At 31.4% G+C, this 20,157-nt stretch overlaps 1 protein-coding gene across 5 annotated transcripts in view; it reads left to right on the top strand.

Annotated features, from left to right (window-relative positions):
* Nucleotides 1-20,157, top strand: part of GRIA4 (glutamate ionotropic receptor AMPA type subunit 4) — a 487,658-nt gene that overhangs the window by 406,882 nt on the left and 60,619 nt on the right. For 4 of the 5 annotated variants that reach the window (XM_031961085.1, XM_031961083.1, XM_031961082.1 and 1 more), the window contains exons 10-13: nucleotides 3,884-3,994; nucleotides 11,302-11,508; nucleotides 14,357-14,727; nucleotides 17,212-17,410. In XM_031961085.1, the coding sequence (XP_031816945.1) occupies nucleotides 3,884-3,994; nucleotides 11,302-11,508; nucleotides 14,357-14,727; nucleotides 17,212-17,410 (888 nt within the window). Of the gene's footprint in view, nucleotides 1-3,883; nucleotides 3,995-5,314; nucleotides 6,532-11,301; nucleotides 11,509-14,356; nucleotides 14,728-17,211; nucleotides 17,411-20,157 lie in introns of those variants that run through there. The other variant, XM_003764267.3, reaches the window with a different exon arrangement.

Genomic DNA, 20,157 nt, shown 5'->3' on the forward strand with positions numbered 1-20,157 from the left:
TAGATTTCAATGAATTTTCATTTCATTTCATTTCTTGTCAGACATATTGAGGTCAGCCAGTTAGAGGAATAGGGTAAGATAATGAGAGCCCAAGTCAAAATCTGACAAGATTATTCGTCCAAAATGGTGAGACAGGGCACAGGGTTGAGAAATAAAGAAAAGTATTCAAAAGTAGACATGTCTAATGAAGGCCAATGGTGAACTTTCACTTTGGTCAAGCTAAGGAATGCAGATTCAAAGTGTCAAAGAAGTATCACAGTAGGAACAGTTGCCAATTGTGAGGTGGAGAGAAAAGGTGTTAAATAAAAATGGGAAATTCATTTGGGTAATATGAATAGAAGTAGCAGCTATGCTTTGCTCAAGGGATACTGGAACCCATATACTTTTCAAATTTTCTTTGTCCATGAAAGGTTAAGAAGCCTCCATAGACATGTAGTTAGGTATTTGTGGCCTTAGAAATTATTTAGATAATTTTCTTGTTTATATAATATGCTGGCTCATCTAAGAATACTGAAGATAAAACCAAAGTATTTTTAGCTTTATTCTTCAAATCTCAACCAAGAATTTTGATTTTGGTAAATTAATCCTTTCTTTGCTTCTTTGTTTTTGAATGATGATAGGATGCATCAGAACACAGTCTTTATCATTTGTATCCTTATCAACTAGAATATAAAGTATGTCACATAGCTAAAGAATATGAAGTAAAAACTGAAACAATAGGTTAGTACCAGACTATGAAGTAATTAAATATCTAGGAATATGCATCCCATTCTATAGATGATAGGGAGTTATTGAAGGCATTTGCAGGAAAGTTACATTTTTAGACCTATACTTTAGTAAGAATATTTTCCTATCTGTTATTAATGTGCTGCAAAAATTAAAAAGACTCAGGAGTGTATGAAAAGTTGGTTTATTTATGGTTCTTCTAAGAAACAGGCCATATGTGAACTTATAGACATGAAAATTCATCTTTTATTTCTTATCCTGGATGGCTAGGTCCCTCCCCTAGTTAGCTGGAGATGATGAAATTAACATATTTGTTTGTCCTCCCATTGCATGTCCTTCTTTGACATGTTCTTTCTATTATATCATACAACCCATATTCAAAAATAGTAGAAAACTCCTCCTCCAGGGAGGGGAAGTTAGTAACTCCTTTACTGTGTATTCAGTGCTTGCAATTAACTTTAACCCATTTATTGTTTGGGGTTAATTTTCATTGATTCTTATCAGCTTATCAGCTCAATTTTTTTATACAAGGAGCTTTCTTAGCTGATATGACCTTTCTCTAAATTCTTGACTCTATATGGAAATACAACTCTATAGTTTACTCTTAGTTTGTGTAGAAGATATCCTGAAAAGAGATATGAGATTTTAAAAAAAGAAGGGATCAGGAAGTTTTCTTAATAAACTTGACAGAGTTTTTGAAGGCTTGAGTAGAAGAGACTCTGGACTATCATTTACATATGAGATGTTTAATAAACACTTTTGAATTGAATTAAGTATAATGAGGTAATCTTCCTCCTATACCATAAGGCTGGTGCAATGTATCATGAGATCATATCATCTTAGAATTAGACCTGAAGAAGACTTCAGCCTAACCCTCTCTCTTTACAGATGAAGAAGTTGAGGTTCAAATAGCTGATGTGATTTATCCAAGGTCATATAGAGAGTTACAGATATGATTCCAACTAATATTCTCAGTTGCTCAACTTTATAGTATACTGTATATACTGCCTCTCATAAATCTGGACTACATATGAAATGTGGAACTTTTTAATAATGAAAGGGTTTAAACAGAAACTATATGAAAATTCTAAGTAATATTGTGAAGAAGAATCCTTCATTGTGTGGAAGATTATACTAGATGCCCTTCAAAATCTCTCCTTAATTTTGAAGTTCTATTTTCCATGATAAAAGATAGACATGGCTAGAAAAAGGAAAGAAATGGACCTCATAAATCATACTTAATCACAAACTCTCACATTTGGAAGGTACTTCACAGAGCATTTAATCTGACCAGAAACTGGAAAAGAATCCCTTCTATAGTCCACTTGATATGCATGAAATATAATTGTGTATGTGTGTGTGTGTGTGTGTGTGTGCAAGCCAGAAAAATATTAGCCTAATAGATATTTTCAGAACAGTTTTGCAGCTGGACAATTGTAAATGCACCCTTTTTTAAAATGTCAATGATTTATAGAAAAATCAAGATATTTCATTTTTTCAAAGGAAACATTAAATGAGAATTTAACATCTTCAGAATTATCCCATCAAAATGAAAATATTGCCAACATTTTCATTCCTACAAATTGTATTCATGATGTCTTTAGCCCTCTTCTAGATATGAAATATGTATATTCAGTTGTAGTTCCTTTTTTTGCTTCTGAAATGCCCACAAAAATCTTTAATTTCAAAATGTGGAGTGAATAGTCCTTTACTATATGAAAATATTTTCAATTTAAATAAAATTTTTCCTTTTTCTACAATTTTTACCATTTTACAAACTGAAATTCCTGGATGAAATTTTATTCAATCTATCTCCCCAAAAGGTGCTAATGTAATACTTCCTAAATTCTAGGTCTGATAATGTCACTATCCTCAATATGCTCAATATTGAGCAACTATGCTCAATAAAGTCACATATCTCCCATTATCTCTAGGAACAAACATAAATTCCTTTCTTTGGCATTTAGAGCCTTTTACAACCTACTTCAAGTCTACTTTCTGGGGCTTTTACCTTTTTATACTATTGTATATTCAAGGTACTATTGTACCTTGAAATTGGTCTTCTAGCTATTCTTATTATAAAATATTCCATCAGTATTATTGTTTGGTAAGAAATGACTAACAGGATGATTTCAGAAAGGCCTGGAGAGAATTACATGAACTGATGCTGAGTGAAATGAGCAGGACCAGGAGATCATTATATATTTCAACAACAATACTATATGATGATCAATTCTGATGGACGTGGTCACCTCCAGCAATGAGATACCAAATCAGTTCCAATAGAGCAATAATGGATTGAACCAGCTACACCCAGTGAAAGAATTCTGGGAGATGACTATGAACCATTACATAGAATTCCCATTCCCTCTGTTTTTGCCCACCTGCATTTTTGATTTCCTTCACAAGCTAATAGTACACTATTTCAAAGTCCAATTCTTTTTGTACAACAAAATAACTGTTTGGACATGTATACTTATATTGTATTTAATTTATACTTTAACATATTTAACATGTGTTGGTCAACCTTCCAATCTGGGGGAGGGGATGGAAGAAGGAGGGGAAAAATTGGAACAAAAGGTTTGGCTGCAATGCTGTAAAATTACCCATGCATATAACTTGTAAATAAAAAAGCTATAATTAAAATAAATAAATAAATAAAATTAAATATTCTATCTTCTATACCTGTTCTTTTATAGAAACTATTACCTGGAATACATTCCTTCCTCACACTTTCCCCTTTGAACCTAGCTACCTTCAAAGCTTAACTCAACTACCTCCTTAATGAAACATTTCCTGATCCTTTCTCTCCCCCTCCAAATTACTTTTATTTATTTTACACATAATTGCATGTTAAATACCCCTCCCATGGAAAGTTAATCCTTGAGCTCAAGGGCTGTTTCATTTGTTGTTATATTCCCAGCACCTGACAAAGTGCCTGACAGACACTAGCTAAGTGCATATAGATCACTGATTGATATAGCTAAAGGAAAGTCATTCTGCCTTGTTTGGTACACAAAGGTACTAGATACAAGTGGTTTATATATAAGTAAAATTCAGCTTCCCCCATACTTTTAAAAAATCTGCCTTTTTTCTTAAATCCTGTTTTTAAATCCTTTAAATTTTACTCTAAAATTGCTTGCATTGTGTTTTATAGGTGGGTTATTGGAATGATATGGATAAATTAGTTCTAATTCAAGATGTACCCACACTTGGCAATGACACTGCAGCTATTGAAAATAGAACAGTTGTTGTAACCACAATCATGGTAAGTTTTTTTTTCTATTTATTTGTTATTCCTTTCTCTTGGGAGACTAACATTCTTCCAGGTATGATTAATGGGGAGGGTCAGAACTGTACCTAAGTGGTTGTTTTACTTATAATATTTTTTACATTCAGAATCTATTTGTTCCCAAGTTTGAGTCAACTCATTCCTTTTATTTGTATTGTCTTTTGTTTCTATCATCATTCTCTGTAAAAATATTGAGAATTTTCAATGGATGCAGTAGAACTGTAGATGAAAATCTATAAAATGCACAGATCCTAAAAAATAAAACAGCTGAAAAAAGCCAATAACAAAAAAAAAAATCAATATTTTCATTATGTCTGTAGTGCTTTTAAGGCATCAATGTAATAACAGATTTTAGTGCTCAAAATTATCATTTTCAGGTAGTTTACTCATCTATAAGGATTTGCATTATCTAGTTAAAAGACTAAAGAAACCAAATCTGGTCATCTTATTGAACATGTTTTATATGAATGTTTTTTGAAGCTGATTTGCTCAGTTTCATATTTATTGTTTGATGTTAAAATAGTTTTTTTTTTCTTCACTGTTATTTTTCTCATTGACCAATCCATACTCACACCATTATTCATTGACTTGCTCTTGGGAATTGAGCAAAATGCAGCTGCTTCATTATGTGACATCATAAAATGAGAAATTTGCTAGATTTCAAAGCTCCTTTCCTCAAAGAGAGTCTTGTGAAATTACCTTTTAAATAATAGACTACTTGCATTTTTCCTTTCTGAAGTCAAATGTGCCCTTTAGAGTGAATACTTGTCAAAGCAGACCAGCAAAGGGTGACCTTTACCTGTCTGGTTTTAAAGTTTTACATCTCAGCTTGCTACACTCTTCACCTGACTCATTAGATAAGATATATACATACATATATATATATATATATTAATCATTTATGGGAACAATCTACCTCAAATGACATGGAAATATATTTAGGTAACTTAGTGTTTTTCAGTAAGGTTGACCTATTTCCTAAACTGATCTTGGAATGAAATAGGAAAGTACTGGAAAATGCTTCATGACACTTTCACAGTTTCATTGTGTTGCAGTTCCCTCTGTGTTACATCACCAATTAGAGATGTAATATATCATGTCATTGATTTCAAGATTATCTTTCAAGGATGCAAATCAATCAACAGCAATTGTCTTTGTGGCAATGTGAAATATGTAATTTCTTATCTAACTGTAATAATTGCATGGGACTTTAAAAGCCATATTATATATATTTCTTTTCCTAAAAAAGACCCAGTAATGGAAAATCATACTTCAGTACAGTCCTCCTCTTTTCAGCCTCTGATGAAGAATCCTATTTTAAGAAATTGATCAAGAAAGAAAGAGTTCCACGATGCTGCGAACATTCCTAACTAAGGCTCAAGTCTTATTCTCCAATATAGTAAACTTAAAATAATTTTTCATGTGGATTTTGGTTCTTCACTGGATGACCAGGCTCTCGACCACCAAAAAAAAAGTTCTGTGATCATGCTGAATTATATAAAACAGATGAAGAATTGGCCTTCATCCTTATCAAGAGAAGAAATGGATGTTGAATGGAAATCATTTAGTTAAACTTTCTATCATCCCCATGTTTTTAAATGAGGTCACTGTACATTCACTATGTATATATGCCATTCATAACTCCAAGCATAGGTAAAACAAGTAATACATATGAATTTGTGTGATTGTTTCCTGTTCAAATATAATCTTTAAAAAAAACATATTTTTTCAAATTTTGCTTGTTTTGTCTGCAATGAAGCATTTTAATGTGCTTGATAATTATTATCTAGGGAATATTCTTTTTATCCCTATTGTTCAAGGGATTAGACATATAATCTAAAAGCAAGGGGCTAAATGATTTTTGCCCAGCATGTTTAGATTTTCTTACAGCATGTCACCTATAAGTAAATAAAAAATAATTTTAAAAATACAAGTGTGTTATCTATATGTACATATAGTACTACCCATGTATAAATTCTGTTGCTTGGCAGTACTACTATCATTGTTGTTATGAACACAATGTAAGACAATTGTTTATCTGCATATTATTCATACTTGAAATATATTTAGTATTCATTAGCTCATAACCAAGTAAATAACAGATACTATTTTATTAATGGATACTTCTGAACCCTGTCATAATATTGGTCCTTGTATTTTGCTTTTGTTGAAAAGCCAGGGACATAAAACATTTCCCATGCCCCTCTTCATTTTGAAGGAAATACAGTTCCATGTAAATGAATGAGATATTTGAGAATCATATGTAATAACCCTTCAAAAATCCATTGAAAACCATCTAAAAAAGATGACAGTTAATTTTTCTTTTTTTTCCCAGTGCATAAAACCCATATCTTGCCATTTGAAAAAGTTAAAAGATTGTATCGCATGGCCAATTTCTTTTCTGAAATACTGTATACAGTCTTGCTACTCTTCCTTCTACTTTTTCCTTCTGTATCCCATTTATGTGCTGTACTGCTAGATAATTTTATTGTTAAATAAAAATTGAGAACTTAGCTGTTGTGCCCAAAAAAATGTGGTGTTTAGCTTTTTATATTTCTAAAATATCATTTTTGGTCAGAAAACAATATTAGTTTTTTTTTTTTTTTATCCATATAGGGCCTTCGTTTTATCACTGGCTGGAAGATCTAAGAATGAACTATGGAAAGATCTCAAATAGTCATTTTTTTCCTATAAGAAGTCTTATTCCAAGTCTTATTCCAAGCCTGAAATATTATCAAATTGCAAGTTTTATAAGTCTGTGATCATTATTGATATAACACAGAATGACAAAATAATAATTTAGTTAGATAATCTGAGGCAGTAAGTTTTGACTCTATTCTTAGGGAAAAGGCCTTATTTGATCATGAATTGTTAGTGCAAGAAGTGCTTAGAGATGATCTAGTCCCCCTTCTTACCACTACCACCATTTGTGGCCATCATTTTATTAATAAAGAAACTGAAAACAAAAGATATGAACCAAATTGTCTCATAGGTTATAATTAGGAGAGCAGGAATCTTGTTTAGTTGAAATCAGGGTGTGAAAGAGAGAAGACAGGAAAGACTACTGGTAATTCCCCTCTAAGTTAATTTGACCACTTGAGAAAAAATAAGCTATTGCAACCAGATACTTCCCTCCACTCCCATTTCACTCAATTTAAATTATTTTTACAGAAAATCTAATTCATCATATTCATGAAATGGAGTAACATGAAACAAAATACCATGAAGCCAAATTCAATAGCCTACAGTTTTCTAAACTAAACCTTAGTTCTGAGAATGTTTGATATAGTTTTATCTTACCTATATAATATATTTTATATGAATATGGTGGACACAATGCAAATCATATATGTACTAGTGCAAATAATGATTCTTCTTAAATAACAATTATCCTGGTATATTAAAGAAACTCTTAGCTTTCAAACAAGTTTTGAATGAACCTAGAATTATTTAAAGGGTAAAATAGAACTACTTCTGTCTGAATTGTATTTTTTTTAGATCTTTAATTTCTAGTTTTAAGTATTTTCCCACTGATCTTATAGGATTGTAATAAAATAAGGTATTATATTTATCAGAATGCTTTTCAGGCAGGCAGAAATTTCCATAGCAAATAATCAATGACTTTACTAACTGACAATTGAAGTAAGTGAATCTCTCATCATTTTAACTGCATTTAAATCATGTCGTGGACAATTGCAGTGATTACTTTGTATGATACACATGAAATCATTCTGGTGAGATCCCTATTTCAATAGCTTAATATTTCAACAAATATAATTTCTAAGTTGGCTTTTCCATGGTATATGTTTGTAATGTGTGCTAATAGAAGAGATTTCAACTTTGTAAAGTTGAAGACCAAGCTCAATAGATTAGATTCTACTGCCTCAAATGGTCTTGCCAGGCCTGTGAGTAGCAAAGTAGATTTGCCAGGAAATCTATAATGAAAGTTATTTTATCATCAAATTCATAATACCAAGGATTCAATGTGGTGATAAAGTATCAAAGGCTAGTAATTCCTTTAAAAAATTACTTTTAAAGAAATATTATGTCACAGTACATGCAAAGCATCTTATAATCAAAGACAAGAAACTTCAGTTGTAAAAGGAAAATAAGACATTAGTGTGTTCACCACTCTCCTTGAAGATTATCACCAGGAGACTTAAAAGGTCCCTTCCCTATTCCCACTAAATTATGGACTAAATCTCAACAATCCCATCTTTTAAAAGTTATATTTGGGAACTTCTCGATGTCTTTGGGGTCAGAGATGGAGCAATTATCACTGTTCCTTTAAAAGAAAACAGGATCAAAGGAATATCAAGCCTATGGATAGAAGGGAAAACAATAGCAATGAAGGCCTTCTCTCTCTGAGGTTCAGCTTTTTCTCTCTCTCTCTCTCTCACACACACACACATACACACACACGCTCACACATACACACACACACACACACACACACACACACACACCTACATGAGTTATTGCCCTGTTTTATTCTGATTTGCTTTTCATTTTATCCCAACACTCAGAATTCTATTGGTCCCATAGACTGGTCTGACTGCCTAAAATTTTGCTGATTTCTAAAGATATTTGGGGAGATGAAATTTTAATACAGATACAAAGATACTTATTTGCACATGTATTTGTAGATCTAAAACAAAAATTGCACTAGCCTATATTTAACAAGTTAAACCAAACTTAAATCTATCTCAATTGTCCAAAAAGGAGTCTGGAAAAATGAAGCCAGACTTTAATTGAATTTTTTTCTTTGTTTCTGTATTCTAGTATTCACTAAAGTAACCTAGAATGCTTTCATGTTTCATTCTCTTAAAAGAGCTAGACAGAAAAGTGTAGTAGAATTAATCATCGAGATCAGTAGGCAAAAAGGCAGAGACACTTAATAAGTTTTAATATCTTTATTTTGTAATTGTGGTTTTAAGATTCAAGATTTGAATTGGTCAAAGGTGGAAAAATACTATTCATATGATCTTTTCACTTATTTTTAAAATCACGGGTATCTAAGAGGGTTCCACTCATGTTTTTAGAAAGATGACACTTGGTCTCCAAAATTTAAATACGGAAGGCAAGAGCTAAATATTTTGTCTTTAATCTAGTTTGTGATATCTGTCCTCTCCTCCCATTTGGAAAAAAAGGAAATTAAGTTAATTTTTAGTAAGGAAATTTTTGTCCTTTTCAACTAGGCAGCCTATATTGACATTTTTTAATTTTATTTTTTCAATTGATTCTCTCCATCCCACTTCCCTTCAATGAAAAAAAAGTAAAAGAAAAACAAAAGTCTTATTACAAATCTGCATAGTCAAAAAATTAATTACCAAAAATAGTACCTTTATAGTAAAATGATATGATTATATGAAATATCATCTCACATAATTCTTATGCCAGAGATCTAAGGTTCTATTTCTGAGGTTAATATTGAACTTAAGACATGGATGATTCCTCTTCTGGAAAATATCATATTATAAAGTTCATTTTAATTATAGCTGAAAGGAATAAAATCATTTCAAGAAAAAATACAAAATTATTTTATAGATATGTGGCTCTTATCTTTCTCTAGTGCCTTTTTCCCCATTTTAGTTAAATTACAAAAGAGAGAGTCATTTACAATAATTATTTGTTATTATGCCATAAATTTGAAGTGAACAAGGCTTTGCAGCACCCCTCTGATTCTTATGTCCACATTTATGATTTGCAATGTATCATTTTTTCTATATTTTTATAAAAGATTCTACATAAGCTAATACATTTATCTTCAAAGTATATCTGGAAGGGATACAAATTTGGTTGTTCTTATATGTGGAAAAATAAACAAGATAAATAGATTCTATGTAGAATGAGAGCAGAAGTTGAGATGTCTTAATCCACCTGAACCAAGCACAAATTAATATAAAGATCACTATGTTATTTATGTCACTTAGAAGACAGTAGAAACCATCACCTCTAGTAAAATTATATTTTATATTAATTACTATGACATTCTTATCAAATTTTTATAATGTTTATGTAATTACAAATTAATTGAAAACAAAATAGAAATTAATATGAAATATCTTGTAGGTATCAAATAGAGATACTTAAAAAACAAAATCCAATTATGTGTTTGTTTTTTTTAATAGACAACTAAATGGCATGACTAGAGTTATTAAAGAGCAGCATCAGAATCATATAGCATCATGTTATGAAACGTATTTATATCAGTGCTTTATGTGTTCAAATATATATGTTATCATGTTTACAGTCATGATAATTGGATTGTGAGTTTCCCTGAAAAAAACTGATAAGCCAATGTTTCCTCAACACATTTCTTATTCATGATAAGTTTCCTTTAGCTAGCCATTGTCCCAAATGGGAAATAGGGAGAGCGAAATGTAGATACAAATAACTGTTTGCAGAGTATAAGGATATTTGCAAATGTAATTGCTTCTTAAAGTCATGATCTAATCAATGTTTTCCTCAAATGCACTTGATTTTTAAGTGTTGTTACAAAGTACATCTATATATGTACATATGTACATATATATGTTTATATATAATTTCAAATAATACTAAGATGCTCAGGACACTAGTAGCTACACTTAATATTACATGAGTCACACATTAAAAAATTTGACATTCAATTTCAAATATATTTAGAAGCTGAATTCATATTTCTAAAGTACTAGTTTTAGGCAGTAAACAGAATATTAACATCACTGAAAAATGTAATCTGTTCAAGTCAGGGCACAGTTATATATAAAATAATTCCAAACTAAAGACAGAATGTGCAGAATTTGGACTAACTTAGATCATTTTATGATTCTACAGTTTTAGGCCTTTTCTTACGGAGATCTCAAACTTTACATAGAGCTATTCTCAAACTTTTAAGGATCTATATTTTAAAACTTTAAATCTTGTAATCTAATTTATAACTTTAATTAAAATATATCAGATTGATTAGAGTTCCCCAAAATGTCCTAGCATTGTTATTGTGCTAGGTATAAAGTAATGACACTGATCAATTGAGGAATTATTTTGAAGCATTTCTAAATTTGTTTTCAAAGTGAATAATTAAGATACTTTTGAGTTTATTTAGTATACCTTAGTTTTAATATTGATTTCTTTTGACATAGGAGACTATGTATTAACTAATATATATATAAAGTAATGCATGTATACTAATATCAAACATTAACTATTGATCACACACTAAAATTCAAAGGTTTACTTGCTATTTTTTCCAAGTGCATTTCATATGTTTCTCCTTTACAGTTCTACTTCTTTCATTATAGGAATCCCCATATGTTATGTACAAGAAAAACCATGAAATGTTTGAAGGGAATGACAAGTATGAAGGATACTGTGTAGATTTGGCTTCTGAAATTGCAAAACATATTGGTATCAAGTACAAAATTGCCATTGTCCCAGATGGAAAATATGGAGCAAGGGATGCAGATACAAAAATCTGGAATGGGATGGTAGGAGAACTTGTTTATGGGGTAAGCAAATCAACTTATTGATGAATTAACCTTCTCTGAACAGCAAATATACATAATTATTGCATTTTTTAAAAGAATCAGCATTGAATAAATAGATTGTTACAAAGTGTTTTAGATGTATTGCTTCAAGAGAGACATACAATGGGTAGATGATCTCAGTTTATTAATTCCTAAAAGTTTACCTTAATCAACACTTTTTACTTCTCAAGAAGAGAAAAAAATGGCAATGATAGATAGTCAAAATGACTAAAATTACACAGATCATTAAAAAGTGAATGGTACATGGCTATTTAATTTCATAGTAACTCATTACATTTAGAAACTGTTTTGAAAACTATAGAGCTAACTTGAGCAATTTGCCTTAATCAATAATTATTTTGTAATGCTGATATTGATCTAGAATCATAGGCTTTAGAGCTCAAAGAGGCCTTAGAATCTAGCCTGTCTCCTACTATAGAAGAAACCATGCCCAAGAGCAATAAATTTGCTTTATACGAGATCCTGCCCACTGCAAGTAACTCAGCTAGTCCTAGTACTTCTCTACATTCATTGCTAGCTTCCAGTTCTGATTCTGACAGTCCCTCATTGAGCAAATCACAAAATAATGGTTGTCTGAAGAAAGTCTTATACATTCAAAAAACCATGTACTAATTAAGGACCCCTGTTAAAGTTATTTAAACCAAAACTATACAATGAATCTTTTAACATAAATATTTTTCCAACCATATATATTTTTATTATAACTAAAGATGCTTACAATGTTGTTTGATCTGTTAAATATTAAAGATGTGTGATATAATTTCTTCCTTATTTTGCATGATCACAAAGCTCCCCAAAGTGAGGATTAAATGTGTTGTGGTTTCACACAAAACTGCATAATGTACCTCCTGCACCAAGAGATAAGTATGTGGACAAATTTTCGGCTCAAAGCAAATAAAACATCCACTCGTGCCTGACTTGCAAAATCAATCATCACCAGCTTCTATCACAATCTCAAGCGGGTTGCTAGAAGTAGATAGCAAGCACTCAGTCATTGTGCCATTCTGCATCCTATTTCTTCCAACCAGAAATCAAACTTATAGCTAAGGAAAAGCTTTTTCTTAGTGAGGAACACAATAACAGGAAAATACAATTCAAAAATGCCCTAAAGCATCCAAGCATGCTACGTTAAGATTGTTTCATGCTTTTCATCTTCCAAAGCACAGAGCATACCCTATCTGATTCATCTTCACAAGGCCTCCGTGAAATCAATAATTACACAGGGGATACTCCTTCCCTTTTCTTGGCAATAACATAGGTAGAAAAGATTGAAGACATAACCTAAGTCCACAGAGAGAACCACATCTCAAGCTCAAATTTGTTGCATAGCTCAGTATTCTGCTTTTCAGACCAAGAAACTGATATTTTGCTATGCAGTAATATAGTAACTAAAACCTCAACATAAAGGAAATTGAATGACATTATAAAACAATCCATTAGATTTTATATTCATGTGAAAGAGGTGCTGACTACATAAGTAATCTTAAATGAGAAAAGAAATGCAATATAGACAGTAAATAGCATTGGACCATAGATTGCACGGACAGTTCTTACAAATGAATATTATTACCTTGTCTCGTGTTGATCAAGAATGCTCCTAATGCATTTGTTCCACAGTAATATTTGAAACTTATAGGACAGGAATATAGCAAGCAATTTTAGACCCACATTGAATATCTACCTTGTAAGAATGGTAGGTACTCACTGCACTCAGAAACAGCAACTATATGAATCAACTTTTATCACTAACTATATGAGTATCCCCCAGGGTCAATTTAATAATATATGTAACTATTTACAAGGTATGTTAAATATTTGCATACATCAAGATATTTATGGATCAATCCTCAGTTATTTGGATCATCCAAAATGAATCCAGGCTGCTGGCAATATAGGCAACCCTTTTCAAGGTGAATGAGAATGCTTGAATGGATAGGTGTGTATATATGTGAATGTGTGTGTTCATGTGTTTGTATGTATGTGTGTGTGAGAGAGAAACAGGTAGACAGAAAGAGACTGAGGGATAGAGATTATTCTATAACTACTCTAACACTGAATATATATGTATGTGTGTTTGTGTGTGTGTGTGTGTGTGTACATACATACATACATACATACATAAGTATTTGGAGGACTCTGGTTGAATGCAGATCAAGTTCTGTACTCAACATGTTTTGCCTCACCTCTCTTTTTCTTTGTTAATATGGATGATTGAGAATTGGCAATACTGTTTTACCAACTTGTTTTGAAACATATTTTTATGGATAGAAGTTATGAAGTCAATTGAATAGAAAACTAACTTTTCTCAGATTTTAACAATTGCAGCGTCTTGGTAGACAATTTCTATGACTGATTTTTTTCAAACAGAAAAAAAGTTTTATGATTGATTAATTTCCTAATATCTCTGCTTCTTGGCTAGAAAAAAAGGGAAGGGAAAATGTATGCTTTTAATTTTGATTTAATAGGAATGAGAAGATGGTGAAGGGAGCTATCAGTGACAGCTTCTGAAATAGAGTGGCAAGAAGTAGCAAGATCCAGCATTGATCGGGTTAACACTTTCAATTGTTTAATCTTTTCATTGCCTTAATTAAAAATGAAATATTTAGGAGTCATATTCTCATCATTTTCTATCTCCCCCACCCCCAAATTATTAGCAACAAAAACATGCTTTGTGGGATTTAAATGGCTCATCTATATCATGTATATGAAAACACATCACTTTGCTCAATACTGATTATACAGATGAGGGCAAGGTTTTTTCATGGAATAATATTAACATATATGCCTGTGTGTGTTTCTTCTCTTTTAGAAAGCAGAGATTGCTATCGCCCCACTAACAATCACTTTGGTCCGAGAAGAGGTTATTGACTTTTCAAAGCCCTTCATGAGTTTGGGCATATCCATTATGATTAAAAAGCCTCAGAAATCTAAACCAGGAGTTTTTTCCTTCTTGGATCCTTTGGCCTATGAGATCTGGATGTGCATAGTTTTTGCCTACATTGGTGTCAGTGTGGTCCTATTCCTAGTTAGTAGATTTAGTCCATATGAGTGGCACACAGAAGAGCCAGAGGATGGAAAAGAAGGACCAAGTGACCAGCCTCCCAATGAGTTTGGTATTTTTAACAGCCTCTGGTTTTCCCTGGGTGCCTTTATGCAGCAAGGATGTGACATTTCACCAAGGTTAGTTTTAAAACTCTGAACATTTCTTTTATCTAATTTTTATTCCCCACTAATTCCAAGGGTTTTGTGGGTCACCAACCCACCTAGATTCAGTACCAAAGATGACCAAAGTATAAATCTTTTTACAACCTAGCTGTAGAGAGCACAAGGTAAGGGAAACCAAGAATACTTTTTAACATTCATATTTATAAATATGTATTTTTGAATGCCAGAAATTTTTTTATCACACATAGATATTTATCTTGAGATATATTGTATGACCATAGTAATCTACTCCATAGGTGATACAGTATTTAAAACTTGCCTATGATGCATTAATATCTTTTCCTAGCTCTAGGTCCTCATGCTCTTTTTCTAGTTAAAACATTTTTTAAACTACCCAAAACTTTCAATTCACAAATTATATTGAGCATAATCCTATGCATAAAATGTGAATAAATCATAAGGATTAATGTTTCCTCTAGATCAGTAACTTATGCCAACCCTCACCACTGTCAAAATCATTTAGTATTAATGTTTAGTTCAGTGATATAAAAACTAAATTGTAATTACATGAACTCATTTTCAGTTCCCTTCTCATGATTTGAATAAACATTTTAATAAGCTGATGGGTAGCAAATGTTAAGCTTGATTCTCATGGCAATGAAACTTAAAGGAGATGTCTTCTATGATGTTCCATAGAATCTGTATCACTTTAAGATACAGGAAATCTAAGACTTTATGTATTAAGTTCTATAATCAAGACAAATACTATTTTGAGACCAATCTATTCTGACATTATGTAGAAGTGATTACTAGCATTCTAGACATTTGGCATATATTTTCAAGATTTTCTTGGGATATATCTGAGTAACTGCCCTGTTAATTTTGCATAAAAAAATAAATCAACTGCCAACAGCAATTTTTTTAAAGCAGACAAAATTTAACTCACTTCTCCCAAAAAGGAGACAGATTAAAATGGGTTGCAATGGGGGGGAGGGGGGGAGAAGGGTAATCTTATGTAAAATAACTTTAATCTATTAAATGCCATATAGAACTAAGATTTTGTGGACCAAAAAAAAAAGGGGGGGGCAGATAAGTATAGTGCATATATTACTGAAATTGGAGAAAGAACTGGATTCAAATATTATCTCAAATTTAATTAGCAATATAACCAAACATGAACAAGACAAATAATCTTCTTAAATCTCGAGTAACTCTCTAAGACATATCTGCTAGCTTATTTCAGTCTGCTTAAGTAGGGAGTTGCAATAGCAGTGAAATAATGAACCATTTCCATACTGTGTCATGCACATGAATACATGTATCTTAAACTCAATATATAACTTCTTGTGTATACATATATATATATATATATATATATATATCAATAAAGACCTCTTAAAGACATTTTCAGTTGTCTAAATAAATGATTAAAAGTAAGGCAGATAATTATTTTATGCACCTAAACAAGAAATCATGGACTAAAACTAAAACTAAGACTTAAAAAAAAAATTTTAAGGAGTGAGGAAAGAGGTAAAAAATTATTATGGTATAATAGTTAGGGTGCTTGACTTGAAATCAGAAAGACATAAATTTATATCCTTTCTCAGGCATTTGTTAGTTGTATGTCCTGGGACAAATCATTTAATCTCTCAGCCTCAGTTTACTCTTATGTAAAATGCAGATAATAATAGCAGCTACTTCCCAAGATTAGTGTGAGGATCAAATAAGATAATTTATTATGCTAGCCATGGAAATTATAGAATTTACATAGGGATTCCTCAATCCAGTGGAAGCCAAAGAGTTTCAAGATTAATTTGGACACTATGAGGTGCTATTTGAGATCATCAGTGCATCCTGATTATTCTAATTTAAATAAAATTTCCACCCTCATCCATATCTTTAATCCAAAACCAAGCAAGGGGAATAAGAACATGAGAAGATACATAAGACAATGTAAAAATATACTTCAATTAGGCCAGAAAGGATGTGTAGATTGTATTGCTATGTCCAAGAATCAAGTTTATTTTATAACAAATACAATCATTTATCCTGTTACAACCACAGTGACTCTACTACTATCTCTACTAACTATCTCTACAAACTCTATTATCTCAACATATGCTACTCTATCTCTGTGAATCTATGACTAGAAAACAAAATGCAATCCATCATTTCTTCAGCGCTATTAGGGTTTCACTAGTATTCTTCTATGCATTAAAAACAAGATCCAACACAGTAAAGTTAGACTTGTCCATTTCTACTTATTGAGCAATAAAGAAAAAATTTTTAATTCAGATTTTCAACATCAATTACATTTAAATATAGCAAAAAGATCATCAAATATTACATAAATTATTCATAGAAATCCTACCAAAATATATAAAATTAGATAAATTAAAGTTACTTCTTTAACAGGCATATTAAAAGTGATATTTTTCTCTTTCTTTGCTTTTTCCTGACCTTAGACAGGAAAATGTTCATTACCTTATTCATGTTTAGATCCCTCTCAGGTCGAATTGTTGGAGGTGTTTGGTGGTTCTTTACACTCATCATCATCTCATCTTACACGGCAAACCTTGCTGCATTCTTGACAGTTGAGCGAATGGTCTCCCCAATAGAAAGTGCAGAGGACCTTGCCAAACAAACTGAAATTGCATATGGAACACTGGACTCTGGGTCAACAAAGGAATTCTTCAGAGTAAGTCAACAAAAGTACCACAAAATGTTGTGCACTGTGAGACAAATGTTACTTTTTAAGTAATTATGTGGTACTTGGTTACTTCCTGTGACTACTTCATAGAGTTTAAAACCCCACTAATCTATGAAACAATTTTTGATCTTTATTGAAGAAAAGTATATTGCCTCCCAATGGATGGAGAAAGTAAGAGTTGATTGGAAAAGCTTTCCCTTTGTAAGTGATCTAATGCTTCAATAATAACAGCAAACATTGACAATGCTATGATGACAATGAAGATGACTAGATTACATTTAAAGAAGCTTTGTGCTAAATAAGAATTAGAATGGGAAGGGGGAAATGCCTGCTTTAAACAACTTTTGAAATCTAATTTTAGCTTAATTGCCATTTCAAACCAAAACTTTAACTGGAAACTTTATTATCTTTGTACATTATATTGTTCCATGATTATAGCTTAAACCTGAAGTTTACTTCTTTTCAGAAAATGAAAGCAGAATTCTAGAGGCACCTAAATTAATCTTCATTTTGTATTCTCAGAATAGCACTAGACATGGAAGTTAGCTGCACTGGCATATTGTGTTGTTCATGTGACTTATGATTCACATTCCATCCAGGCATGTATTTTTAGGGGGCCCCCCCAGAGGCAGAATTTTATTTTCTGAACCCTCTTGCACTCTGTTCTTAGAACTAATGATGAAAATATTTTAAAAACAACTTTCTAATATTTGAGATACATTCTATAATATTCCTGGGGGGTTTTCATTTTGGGATCCCTTTCAAGAGGTAATCAGTGATTTTTTTCAATTTCTATTTTATTTTCTAGAACTAGAATATTAGGACAGTTTTCCTTGATAATTTCATTGAAAGATGATATTCAGGCTCTTTTGTTTATCATGACTTTTAGGCAGACCAATAATTTTAAAATTTACTCTCCCAGATTTATATTCCAGGTCAGTTGTTTTTCCAATGCTATATTCCATATTTTTCTCAATTTTTTCCAATTTTTTGGTTCTGCTTTGTTGTATCTTGATTTATCATAAGGTCATTAACTTCCATTTGCTCAATTATAATTTTTAAGGAATTATTTTCCTCAGGAAATTTCCCATTTGGCCTGTTTTGCTTTTTAAGTCATTCTTCTCTTCATTAACTTTTTGTATTTCCTTTTGCATCATTCTCAATTTTTTTCTAATTTTCTCTCTATCTCTCTTACTTGATTTTCAAAATAGGATACTTTCTGTGTCTATATTTTCAAGTATATTTAACTAGTTGCATGAATATTAGAATATAATTTATGATTTCATGACTTCTCACAGTAATCCCTAAAGGAGTCTATAGCTATATGCTAAATACATTTAAATGGAATTTTTAAATTTTACTTTTATGTATGTTATCTTATATCTTTAAAATTTAAATTTTACTTTCCATTTCAAAGTGCAGGACATTAAATAAAGCCAAAATGGTTAAGCTATCTTAACTTTCAAGGGAACATATACATATGGTTGGGATGAATTCTAGAAAACATTTGTTTGTTTTTCAAAAGATGTTTATATCTCTAAAAGGGTCATGTCATACAAATCAATACCCAATTCAGTTAAAAAAAAAAACTACATATTCAACTTTATATACCCAAAAAAATAGGCTAAATCATACAATTATATTATTTTATTTTATTACCAAAACCTTTTCACTCATAAGTTATTTTGGATTGTTTTTGTTGTTATTGTTTTTGTAATCCCCCAGACAACAAATATGATCATTAAGTATTACATTAAATAATCTATTAAACATTCTGCTATTGAAGTTAAGCATAAAAGTCTAATTTTTCTTCTACTAATCCTCTTCATGGCAATGCTTTAATAGCATTAGATAATATTCTTGTAAAAATTTAACATAATTTCAACTCTGTGGAAAGCATGAAATTTGTCATATCACAGGTTTTTGTTCAAGAAAATAAGGAAGTGAGATAGAATCATCTTATTCAAAAATGGCTCTGAAGTATCATGAAAGCAAAATACAAGTTTAGAGGTATAACTTGTTTTGGCCTGAAGCTGGAGGGTGGGAAAAGATGCTCGCTTGGTTTGTCAGTAAGTTACTTGGTAGTCTTTATTTCATTCTTCATGAAATGACAAAGAAAATAAACTTCAAATTTTATTGACAAAAAAAAAAAATCCAAGGAAATATTACCATAAATTTTGGAATGATCAGACAAAATGGGAAATTTTATTTTATTTTGTTTCATTTTGTTCCTATCAGAAAAAGTAAAAGTAAATCAGTTCACAATCCATTGAAGATAAATAAAGTTGCTGAAAATAAACAAATGAATTAATAGGCAAGTAAATATAATGGACAAAGGCTATTTCTTGGATTTTTAGGACATACACAGTTTTCTTCTCTGACTAGATTTGAGTTTGAAAGCTTCTTAATGAATACTGATATGTATTAAAATTCCAGGCTATGAAACATATAACTAGATCTCATCGGGAAATAAAAATCATGGCAATTTCATGGATTTTACATGATGAATCTCTTTCTATCTCCCTGTCTCTCTGTGTGTGTCTCTGTCTCTGTCTCTGTGCTTCTGTGTCTCTGTGTCTCTCTCTGTCTCTGTCTCTGTCTCTATCTCTGTCTGTCTCTGTTTCTCTCTCTGTCTCTCTATCTCTCTCTGTTTCTGTGTGTCTCTCTGTCTCTGTTTCCCTCTGTGTATTTCTCTCCTCTCCCTTCTTCCCTCCTTTCCTCTCTTCATCACTCCC

The sequence above is a fragment of the Sarcophilus harrisii genome, chromosome 3 (genome assembly GCF_902635505.1).
Source record: "Sarcophilus harrisii chromosome 3, mSarHar1.11, whole genome shotgun sequence".
NCBI classification, from domain to species: domain Eukaryota; kingdom Metazoa; phylum Chordata; class Mammalia; order Dasyuromorphia; family Dasyuridae; genus Sarcophilus; species Sarcophilus harrisii.